Source organism: Schistocerca piceifrons, chromosome 7, assembly GCF_021461385.2.
Source record: "Schistocerca piceifrons isolate TAMUIC-IGC-003096 chromosome 7, iqSchPice1.1, whole genome shotgun sequence".
Taxonomy (NCBI): domain Eukaryota; kingdom Metazoa; phylum Arthropoda; class Insecta; order Orthoptera; family Acrididae; genus Schistocerca; species Schistocerca piceifrons.
In genome coordinates this window covers 170,648,369-170,660,913 of record NC_060144.1, presented here as the reverse complement: position 1 = coordinate 170,660,913, position 12,545 = coordinate 170,648,369, and the positions used below count along the sequence as shown (strand labels likewise).

At 43.3% G+C, this 12,545-nt stretch overlaps 2 protein-coding genes across 4 annotated transcripts in view; one reads left to right on the top strand and one right to left on the bottom strand.

Moving 5' to 3' along the window:
- Positions 1-12,545, bottom strand: part of LOC124805010 — a 1,149,888-nt gene that overhangs the window by 752,939 nt on the left and 384,404 nt on the right. The gene's annotated exons all lie outside the window — the stretch shown is intronic.
- The window catches only part of LOC124805531, a 111,083-nt gene continuing 98,997 nt past the window's right edge, over positions 460-12,545 (top strand). The window contains exon 1 of the mRNA XM_047266100.1: positions 460-650. Coding sequence (XP_047122056.1) covers positions 460-650 — 191 coding nt within the window. The remainder of the gene's footprint in view (positions 651-12,545) is intronic.

Genomic DNA, 12,545 nt, shown 5'->3' with positions numbered 1-12,545 from the left:
TATGCCTGTATCCATGTTCTAAGAGGTAATGTGTGCTAGCCCTTACAACCCCCCCTCCCCCCATCTTGCTAACTCATGAGATCGAAGTCGTAGGTTGTTCGCGCACAAGCCATATCCGGTAGCAAATCAGTGCACAGCACGCTCCGCTGATCCCACACCAGCTAAAAGCAGGAGCTCACTGAACTTATGTGGCTTGTGGAAACCGACAAGTGTGACCTTTCCTTGGTCTCAAACACCGAGCGATACTTTTTATGAAGTCAGCTAGCTGCTGCAGTACATAAGATACCCTGGATGACTTGATGGTAGCCATGGCCACGAGAGATAGAAGCGATAAGCCACACTGCTCAGTTCTTCAGGAGGTAGCTTTGCCCGGTAACATCTAGGAAAATCCAAGACGGTACCTGTAGCTCAGAGATACGTTGTAAAACAAGATCGTGGAACGCCACGCTGTGGATGCCAATGCGCTACTCTATGGAGTGCACCGGCGACCACGGCTCGCTGCCAGGTGACGGCGGCTCCTGCCCGCGGTCACTGCTCTCTTTGTGCGCCGTCAGCTCTCAGCTGATGAAAGCGACGCCGCCGCCGCCGCCAGCTCCTGGACGGACGGAATGCACCCGCGACGCCGCCGTCTTCCCCTTCTCGGCCGCCCCGTAATGAAAGAGTTGGCGCTGTGTGCGGCCCGCGCCGCGGCGTGGCGAGGCCTAACCCTACCCATCTCTCTCTCCTGGCAATCTGGGTAATGGATCGAAGGAGTCCACCACTGCCTGCACAGGCCGGCGTCTGCAGATCTGCGTGGCCGACGCACTGAGTATGCGGAACGGCGTCTGCGGATAATTTGTCTGATTGCCGCGGGAGGATATTGTCTTGCAGCGCTGGGCGCTGGTGTATTAGAGACATGACGTCGGTCCTCGAGGCCTGTTTGAGCTTAATGAGGACTATCAACGACACCGAAGCCTCGAGCAGGCAGAGTCCTGTGGGTGCGAGAGAAAGGACTGACATACACACAACTATTGCCACGGTTTTCCCTGGGATGTGAAATATTTTAACAGGGAGCGACGGCTTATTTTAAGAACTAATAAATATCGTAAGTGAATAAAATACTGAATGTCTGAAATAGATTCCTCAGATCTGCCATGGCTGTATCTTCAACATGAATGGAAGCGGAAACTGGGAGTAAATGTTAACTTACTCTCCGAAACTAAAAGTTTACCTTGGCATTGGTTCCAAGTTGCCGGTTAATAAGGTTGCAGGTAATGGTCTATATGTCGCAGTATAGAACTACAAAGTGTTTCTTTACAACACATGTCCAATTTTACAAGGGTATTTTTTTTAGTGACTACTCTAATGATGTCTTTGTTAGACATCATGTCATACATGAGCATATGAAATACTCCTACAAAAATAGTGTACCAGTTGCATTATTATTTAAATCCTCTTTTTCTAAAAGAAAAGTGAGTTTAAGTGGAAGTTGGTTGGTTGATTTCGGGAAGGGGGAAAACATCGGTTCCAACAGATTAGGGAAGGAAATCGGCCGTGCCCTTTCAAAGGAACCACCTCGGCATTTGCCTGAAGCGATTTAAGGAAACCACGGAAAACCTATATCAATATCATCGGAAACGAGTTTGAACCGTCGTCCTCCCGAATGCGAATCCAGTGTGCTATTCACTGCGCCACCTTGCTCGGTGAGTGGATGTTTCCGAAAAGGCCACTTAGCCCAGTAGGTAGGGCAAAGTGGTCAGAAAGACAGAAACGGACAAAAGTAAGACTCAGATGAAGCGGTTTCTCGTTTTCTAATTATGCCTCTTCCTAAACAGTGTTACCATACCCTTGTCTGCCATTTTTCATCTTTGTTGAATGGGTTTCTGCTGAGGAAGGTGGAATGCCAAGTGGTGAAAATCAGTTACTAATAAGCCGTAATACCTTCGATTCATGTCAAAAGTATGGCTTAGAAGCTCTTCCTCTTGCTGTTGGTCGAATACATATCTGAAGTTCTCAAGAATCTTCTTGTCTTCATTAGCATCCCTGCTTTCTTTACTAAGTTACGTTTTAAGTGGTTCCCTTGACAGACTGAATAGTTTGGCTGTTGCGGTCAATAACACTTTTTTTTTCTTATGGCATCCAATGACTGTTGCTAGGCTTGTGAATCCCATGATTGTTGTAATGGTTTTCTTATACACCCATCAAAAAACGTTTCGCATTATCCCGGTTCCCACAACTCCTGAAGATAGACGTTGACTGTAGCTATTTTATCACAGACGCAGTCCCTTTGACTGTTCATAGATGTCACTAAACCCTCCCCAAAATGTAAACAACCATGCGTGAGCAGCGCTTATTAGACGGAAGGGGTCCGACAGCCAATCAGTTCCAGTCATTCCACCACGAAGGAGGTATATGGATCATGTGTCTGTAGTTCAACCACACCTAGATAGTCAGTATCGTCGTTCGATCGTGTCCGTATTGTTGTTTTGTGCCAGGAAGGACTCTCAATAAGGGTAGTGAACCGAAGCGATGTTGTTCCAAAATGGAGGAGATACAGAGAGACAGGAACTGTCGATGACATGCTTCGCTCAGTGGATGACCGCTGCCTATGAATTATGGCTCGGAGGAACACTGACAGGAAAGCCACCATGTTGAATAATGCTTTCCGTGCAGCCTCAGAACGTGGTGAAACGATTCAAACTGTGCGCAATGGGCTGCACTATGCGCAACTTTACCCCCCGACGTCAATGGCCAGGTCCATCTTCGCAACCACGACACCATGTAGCGCAGTACAGATAGGCCCAACAAGATGCCAAATGGACCGCTCATGATTGGCATCACGTTCTCTTCACCGGCGAGTGTCGCACCTGCTTTCTACTGGAGAATCGTAGGAGACGTGTTTGGAGGCAACCGGGTCAGGCTGAACCCCTTAGACACACTGTCCAGCGAGTGCAGCAGGGTGGATGTTCCCTGTTGTTTCGAGGTGGCATTGTGTTGGGCCGCTGGTGGTCATGGAAAGCGCCGTAAAGGCTGTATGACGCGTGAATGCCATCCTCCGATGCAACCATATGGGCAGCACATTGGTGAGGCATTTGTCTTCATGGACGAGAATTTACGCCCCCATCGTGCACGTCTTATGAATGACTTCCCTTCAGGATAACAACATTGCTCGACTAGAGTGGCCAGCATGCTCTCCAGACATGAACCCTATCGAACATGCCTGGGATAGATTGAAAAGGGCTGTTTATGGACGACGTGATCCACCAATCACTCTGAGTGTTCCACGCCGAATCGCCGTTGATGAGTGGGACAGTCTGGAGCAACAGTGCCTTAATGAACTTGTGGATAGTATGCCACTACGAATACAGGCACGCGTCAATGCAGGAGGACGTACTACTGGGTATTAGGGGTACCGGTGCGTACAGCAATCTGGACCACCACTTCTAAGGGTCTCGCTGTATGATGGTACAACAGGCAATGTGCCGTTTTCATGAGGAATAAAAAGGGCGAAAATGATTTTTATATTGATCTCTATTCCCGTTTTGTGTACAGGTTCCGAAACTCTCGGAACCAAGGTGAAGCAAAACTTTTTTGGTGCGTGTATGATTTGATGGTATCTTAATATTCACCTCTTATAAGAGAACCTAACCTTTCACCACGTTGTTTATACAGTAATGCCTTAATATACAAGGGCGTGCTGAAACGTGGTGCCTCCGAATTTTCCGACTTTCACGCTACGCTGGTGCAAGTTGCAGCGTTCATCTGCTAGAGAGCTCCGAAATGTAGCGCTTAATATGGCGGTGTGTAACGTAACTATGTCGGTGCGTGAGAAACACGGAGCTGTAATCGAGTTTCTAACCGCAGAAAACGTACCTCTAATTTAAATCCATAGAAGAACGAAAGCTACGTCTTGTGATGACAACGCCAGACCATACAAGAGTCCTGTAACATGTGCAACAATACGACACCTTGGGTTCACTCTCATCGATCATCATCCTCCATAGTGTCCCGACTCGACCCCATCAGAATTTTATTTCTTTCCAAAACCTAAAGAACACCATCGAGGACTTCACTTTAACAGTGATGAAGCAGTGAACGCAGAGGGGAGGCTGTGGCTATGTCGACAAAGTGAAACATTGTACAGCGGCCGTGTCAGTAGACTGGTCTATCGTTTTGAGAAATGTGATCGTCGTCAGTATGACTATATTGAGAATTAAATATGGAGACATGATGAACAAAGATGTAAAAACTTAGTAAAGATAGTTTCGCTTACTAATCTTTAACAGTTTTCACATAAAATCGGAGGAATTACTTTTAAGCACGTCCTCGTAATTAGATACTCTTGTCTTATCATCGTTTCCGTTGTACTAAAACAAGGTAACTACATTACAAAGTGTATGCTCTTTGAAGTGAACACATGAGCACTCTGCCCTATCAAGTGAATGGCGACAATGTTCGCTTTCAAAAACATTGTAGGAATTAAAGTCACAATAAATATTTTTAATACATGCAGATGAATTTGTGGCTTGCCTTACATCAGAAGTAGTGGAAAAACCAGACATTTCTCTGTAGAGGGGTGAGAAGAGCAACCAGCTATCGTCACGAAACTCACTGGCAAAACCAAAGAAATCTCTTTGAACTGTTTTAAATGCTTTCCAGTAGATTGCAGCACTCTCCAAGACAAGAAAATGAAGCAGCCACTTATCCTGACCAGGTCTCTAGAGCCGTCCTTATTCACCGGGTACGCAATATAAAATGGTTCCTAAAATACTGATAAGACTGACGGGGAATTGACTCTTGTTAATGAACAGGAGAACTAACCATACAGAAAGTGTGGGATAATGTCATTTTGATTCACCAGTCGGCTGCTTTCACATATCTGCATATACACATCTCAAACGTGCTCTGTCCCGAGTACTCTGCTGTGTCGTTCCATTTGGGTGTTTAGTGGCCAGTTAACGGAACACTACATTTGTGCAAGAGTTTAAGGCAGAAAGTGTTCAGGCAATACCTCGAGCAAAACCTGAAATACAAAATTTAATGGCAAAATGGCTCTAAACGGGCTCTACGGCGAATAAAAATAGTAAATTTCCGAAAAATTTTGAGTATCAGACAACATTGCTCGAGCAAAGGAAAACCTAGAATAAAGTCCGACGTAATCTCTATTCTGTTTATATGTGCAAGTGAGAGTGTGCAAGACAGTGCAAGAGAGTGTTGCGTTCGAAATATTATCGAAAAAGACTTACAACTTTATTGTTTCAAATTTACTGTTGTTAAAGCATCCATACGATTTTTTGAGTGTTGAATTCTGCCGGTCTCTCGTGAGAGAAGTAGAATCAGTACTTTGGATTCTCAGTTTTCCATCTAAGCACAGTACTACATCGACATCACCTGTGGCCATTTCCAACATCATCTGTGACGTTCATTAACAAGGACAATTTCCTGTCAGTGGTAAGCTAGCGACATACAGGTAGCACTATGTATCTATTGCTGGATGACTGTTTCTGTAGTGAGGTGCGAGTTAAGGCATGCGGTCTCAATCGGAGTTACTTTGCGCTTCCAGAATGCGTTAAGGCCTGATGTCCACGAGCCACAGCATGTCTCCCTTCACGATTTTCATTGGATTCTTGTGCCTGCATAATTCTCAGTCTCTTATGCACTGTAGTGTACAAAGAAAAACTCGACTATTTTCTAGACACTTTGAGTAATAAAAAAGCGAATTCAAAACAAGTAGGCACCCAAAGCACAAAGCAAATTCAATAAATTCATTCTTCCTAGCCAAGAATTCAGATACACATAAAACCTAATGAAAGAAGCAATGTAATTTTTGTAAGATTTTTACTCGTAAAGCAAAATAGGAAAATCCGTATATTGTAGCCAAATAAATTCAATGTTAGCGTGCATTGATACAGATAAGAGTGCAGTATTTAATTCTGTCACCGAGTTAAGAGAAACCTAACAGCGCTTTATATTGGTTTTTTGGTGTACTATGCCATGATGATCACGCTACTGAGGTAAACATACGAACTATCAAGCTGAGTCTACTTACAAGACATGAAATTGAAATATCTCTTTCTTTTGTGATAGGATTATAGTGAAATAAAGCCCATATGTTACCCCCAGCTACGCTGTAGTTTGGAAATGCCATAAAAATTCGTCTAGTAGTTTTGGAGTTTATTGTGTTCAGACAGACTGCAAATTTTATTAAAATTGGTCTTATTGTATTCTACTACACACCCTACACCACTTGCAATCAGATTTTGGCAAATATTTTCAATGTACAGACACAACAAAAAAAAATGGTTCAAATGGCTCTAAGCACTATGGGACTTAAGATCGGAGGTCATTAGTCCCCTAGACTTAGAACTACTTAAACATACCTAACCTAAGGACAACACACACATCCATGCCCGAGGCAGGATTCAAACCTGCGACCGTAGCAGCAGCGCGGTTCCGCACTGAAGCGCATAGAACCCCTCGGCCACAACGACCGGCTACAGACACAACAGGTTTACAGGTTCATAATTTGCGTAGGTATAAATGTTTGGCTGTAGATGTAGATAGTTACCAGGTCAGTTTTACATTGCCCACCCTCTACAGCCATGGGATACTACTTACAACCGTGTTCGGTATAAAAGTATCGACTTACTGTTCATAATTGTTACACAGGCCCTCCAATGGACACATGACAAGCAACCAGACGGTAGACCAAATCGTCTTTTACTTTCGCGAGAATAACTGGAATTGCTACATTCACAGCTGTTGCTGTACGTGGTCACAGTTCACTGCATGTTATAGAAAGGGGAGGGACTGGACGAAGCCAAAATGAGGAAACGGGGAGCAACGTGATAAGTGCTTAGTGAATAAAATGGTGATGACCAGACGGATGAAAGATCCTAAGAAGTTTCAGTCGTACTCTTAGTCATTACATGGAAGGCGATCATCAATACAGTCTCTTGGTGACAATTCTGGCACCGATATGTGCAATAACAGAAATATTGAATTCTATACCAAAAAGGTATTTTACTGCGGAATACTGTAATATGGTTCCTTCTCACAATTATCGCAGGAAAGCTGAAAACTAAAGATTTTTCCGTATGTGACAGTGAAACCAAAATTCAGTTAAAGTTTTCCAGAGGGGAAAAAAACAATGGTACTGATGACACACATCAACATTTCTATATACATTGTGCAAAGCAAAGTTCTTCCTTTCTAATAGAGGTTTGTCGTAGGCCACTGAATTAACGAACCTTTCCACAAAACTTCTCAGTCCCATTTTCAGTATGGATCTCCGGGCGGCTGCAAATAATTATAGGTCTACATTGTTGGCGACTACATGTTGTGTAATTAGAGTCATATCGCGGTGTTTATGCGCCCTGGGTGGAACTGCCGACTTTGCGAGCACCTCCGTCTAATTCCCGGCGGGGTCAGGGATTTTCTCTGCCTCGTGATGACTGGATGTTGTGTGATGTCCTTAGGTTAGTTAGGTTTAAGTAGTTCTAAGTGCTAGGGGACTGATGACCATAGATGTTATGTCCCATAGTGCTCAGAGCCATTTGAACCAACCTCCGTCTGTTTCGGACAACATTGAATTCCTGTCAATTTGCATTACACAGATTAAGCGAATTTTACAATTTTGTAAGTAGGTTTCATAAAACGAAGGATTGCTGAAAAATCTTACTTAAACAACTTACATTGATGGAAAAATTTACCATTGCAGTTAATATATTGCAACCTGCATAAACTTTATAAAACTTCTTAAAATAAAACAAAATCTGTATCGTAGTGTTTGCGGTCCCTATTGTAAGTTGGTTTTCATGTGACATACCAAGGTATGCCTCCGAATATTTTATGTGAAAAATCTTAGAGCATTTTAAATAATACAAACTTTATTAATATTATATATCTTTATTCCTTGTCTTTAGATATTTATTTCTCAACATATTCACCATGCCGACAATCACATTTCTCCCAACGAGAGACCAATTTGTTCATACCGTCACTGTATAATGTCTGAATTTGTTGCCTGAGCCACAACCTTATCTCTGCTCGCACCGCTTCATGACTATCAGAGGAAGTCCTTGTTGGTGTTTTCTGCTTCCGGAAAAGTTGAAAATCAGATGGGGCTGAATCGGAACTGTATGGAGGATGAGAGGTGATGGTGAACCCAAGACGTCGGATTATTGCAGATGTTACAGCGGTCGTATGTGGTCTGGGACTGTCATGCAGAAGGAGAGAGAGCTCCAATGTGTCGACGAAATCTTCTAATTGGAACTTTTAGTTTTCTGAGGGTTTGTCGTCGCATAGCTACGTTACACAGCGCCACGTTACACGTTACAATTCGGAGCCCTCTGGCGGCAGAAAGTTGCTACTTGCGTCAGCGAATCGTGAAACTTGAACAAGTAGTACGCAAGGTATGTCATAACGCAACCGATATTGAGAACTGAATACAAAATTTTGAAGTATTATCATTCAACATTCCCTAGTACAAAAAAAGCGGAATTTATTTGGTCCTCATGAATTATTAAAAGTCCATACATTATTACTATAAAAAAGGGAAAGTTCTGAAATTAAGTGTTGAGAACGTATATCATTCCTGGTATTACGTTATTATCATAATTTTACAGGCAATTCATTGCTTTCAGCGAAGCAATTCCTTGATAACAACATTGGAGTCAAGTTTAGCGACTGTCACATATTGTCGTCAAGACAGAATACGGGTCCAAAAGTGTTGACAAAATTCGAAGGATTTTAGAGGTTGTCTTGAGGAAGAAATCGAGGATAGGAACCCGTGTCCGAAACGTCTTCCAACGGTGCTACAGAGCGTCAGAGGCATAGGAGCTGCCACCCGCCACTTCGGCAGGAGTTATGACCTTGTACGCTAACGAATGGTAGGCGGAACGTCTCAAGACATCGTTTGTTGTTCACTGATCGTAACTCATTGCTACGGTCTCCAGTGAAGAAGCTGGAGCTAGCTACTGCGTAGACAAGTCTAGTCTTCTATAAGTACGATGGTCTGTTGGCTTAGTGGATGACAGTTCCGACCACAGGTTTCCATCTACAGTTTATTTTTCTCCCGGAACCCAAAAAATCTCGAATATTTTTCGGTATACGGGAGAAGAGAAAACTGCAGATGGAACTCCTGTCGGAAACCGTCATCCACCAAGGCAACAGAGAATAGTATTCATAGCACACAAGACCTGTCTATTTAACAGCTAATTCCATCTGCTCCATTGGCGATCGTGGGGATCAGTTGCGGTCACTGAATAAAAACATTGCGAGACGGATCAGCCTACGATCCGCCGGCGTACAAAATCACGCTTGCTGCCGAAGGGGTGGCCAAATGGCAGGTACCGGCACCTATGACTTCTACGCTCTGAAGCGTCGTTGGGTGACGTTTTGGGACAATGGTACCTATCCTCGATCTCTTCCTCGAAACGTCCTCTACAACCCATCGAAGTTTGTGGCAACATTTCTTTGACATCCTGTATATGGGTGATCCGCTTTCACTCCTGTCAACAAATGAGCAGAATTTAGCAGCAGATGTAATAACTAACAAACCCGTTATATCATCAACGAGTCACAGAAGACATATTCTTGAATTCTTTTTATTTACACAGCAAATGGTGCCAGCCACAACTTGGGAGCATCAAAAGTTGTGGTTGTATGGGAACATAAACTACATAAAAACTCCGCCAACTCAACATACACTCGTGAGGGTAACGTCTTATACCTCCTGGTCAGAAACACACCTGAACTTATCGAATCAGTTAACGTAGAGGAAGGTATCAGTGATCATAAGGCTGGAACAGCATCTATGACGACGGGTCTTCCAAGGAATGTTAAGAAAGGCAGGAAAATGTATTTGCTCAGCAAGGATGACAGGATAGAAACTTCTCAATACCTCAGCAGTCAGCATCAAATATTCGGTGATGAGGACGAAAATGTGGAGAACAAATGGAAAAAATTCAAAGGCATCGTTCTATATGCCCTAGACAAGTATTTTCCATGTAAAGCTTTCAAGGGATGGGGAAGATCCACCATGGTTTAACAACCGTACGCTACACTAACGTATACATAGAGCACTTCATCTCAGATTCAAAAGAAGTAAAAACCTAGCTGACAAACAATAACCGAACGAAGCGAAAATGAGCGTAAGGAGAGTAATGAGAGAAGCGTTCAATGATCTTGAAACTAAAACGTTGTCAACCGACCTGAGTAAAAACCCTAAGAGATTTTGGTCGTTTGTAAAATGAGTAAGTGGGTCAAAATTATCTATTCATTTTCTGAGCGACCACACCGGCACCGAAAAGGAAGATAACAGAGAGAAGGCCGCGTGAGATCGTAACACTGTCCCTCCTTTCAATTGCCGTTCGAACGTCGAAATGACAGATATTGGGATAGCCGATAGCGGAACTGAAACTCAGCTACAATTGTTTAGTAGTGGAGATGCTTCAGGACCAGACGAGATACCTAGAAGATTGTATAAAGATTATGTGAAAGAACTTGCTCCCCTTCTAGCTGTAATTTATCGTAGATCACTTGAGCAATTAAAAGTATCTAACGACTGGAAAAAAAGCGCAGGTCATTCCCGTTTTTAAGAAAGGCCGTAAGATAGACTCACAGAAGTATAGATCTATAACGTTAACGTCGAACTGCTGTAAAATTATGGAACTTGTTTTATGCTCAAGAATTATGACGTTCTTGGAAAATGAACATCTCCTCTATAAAAATCAACATGGATTCCGCAAACAGAGCTGCGAAACTCAGCTCTTTGTGTTTCTCCATGAGATCCACAGCGCAGTGGAACAACGGCGCTCGGGTTGATGCCGTGTTCCATGATTTCAGTAAGGCATTTGACACTGTCCCGCATTGCCGTTTAACGAAAAAAATACGAGCTTACGGAGTACAGGAGCAGATCTGCGATTGGATTCAAGTCTTGGTTGCAGATAGAGCTCAGCATGTCGCTCTTAACGGAACTAATTCGACACATGTAAAGGTAATAAATATCTGGAGTACCACAGGGAAGTGTGATAGGACCGTTGTAGTTTACAATATACAGGGTGTTACAAAAAGATACCGCCAAACTTTCAGGAAACATTCCTCACACACAAATAAAGAAAAGATGTTATGTGGACATGTGTCCGGAAACTCGTAATTTCCGTGTTAGAGCTCATTTTAGTTTCGTCAGTATGTCTGTAATTCTTCGATTCACCGCCATGATTTCATACGGGATACTCTACCTGTGCTGCTAGAACATGTGTCTTTACAAGTACGACACAACATGTGGTTCATGCACGATGGAGCTCCTGCACATTTCACTCGAAGTGTTTGTACGCTTCTCAACAACAGATTCGGTGACCGATGGATTGGTAGAGGCGGACCAATTCCATGGCCTCCACACTTATCTGACCTCAACCCTCTTGACTTTCATTTATGGAGGCATTTGAAAGCTCTTGTCTACGCAACCCCGGCACCAAATGTAGAGACTCTTCGTGCTCGTATTGTGGACGGCTGTGACACAATACGCCATTCTCCAGGGCTGCATCAGCGCATCAGGGATTCCATGCGACGGAGGGTGGATGCATGTATCCTCGCTAACGGAGGACAATTTGAACATTTCGTGTAACAAAGTGTTTGAAGTCGCGCTGGTATGTTCTATTGCTGTGTGTTTCCATTCCATGATTAATGTGATTTGAAGAGAAGTAATAAAATGAGCTCTAACATGGAAAGTAAGCGTTTCCCGACACACGTCCACATAACATATTTTCTTTCTTTGTGTGTGAGGAATGTTTCCTGAAAGTTTGGCCGTACCTTTTTGTAACACCCTATATATATGATCTAGTAGAAAGCGTCAAATGCTCTTTAGTGCTATTTGCAGATGATGCAGATGTTTATACCAAAGTAGCAACGCCAGAAGATAGTAAGAATTTGCAGAACGATCTGCAGAGAATTGATGAATGGTGCAGACTCTGGTAGTTCACCCTGAAAGTAAATAAATTTAACATATTGCGCATAAATAGGGAAAGAAACCCATTACCGTACAACTACGCCACTGATGACAAACAGTTGGAGACAGAGTCTGACGTAAAATATCTAGGCGTAACTATCCTGAGAGACCTTAAGTGGAATGACCATATGAAACAGATAGTGGGAAAAGTAGACACAAGACTCAGATTCATCGGAAGAATCTTAAGGAAATGTAACTCATCCACGAAAGAAGTGATTTATGAGGCACTTGTTCGCCAGATTCTTGAGTATTGTTCATATGTCTGGGGTCCCTATCATGTAGGACTGATAGAGAAGATCCATCGAAGATCGGCGCGTTTCATCACGGGATCGTGTAGCTGGCGAGAGTGTGTTGCGGAGAGGCTAATCAAACTCCACTGACAGACGTTACATGAGAGGCGTTGCGCATCACGAAGGGATTTAATAGTGAAATTTCGAGACAGCACTTTTCAGGAGTTGGACAGTATATTACTTCCCCTTACATACATCTCGCATATTGACCACGAGGAGAAAATTCAAGAAATTAGAGGCAATACAGATGCTTACCGACAGTCATT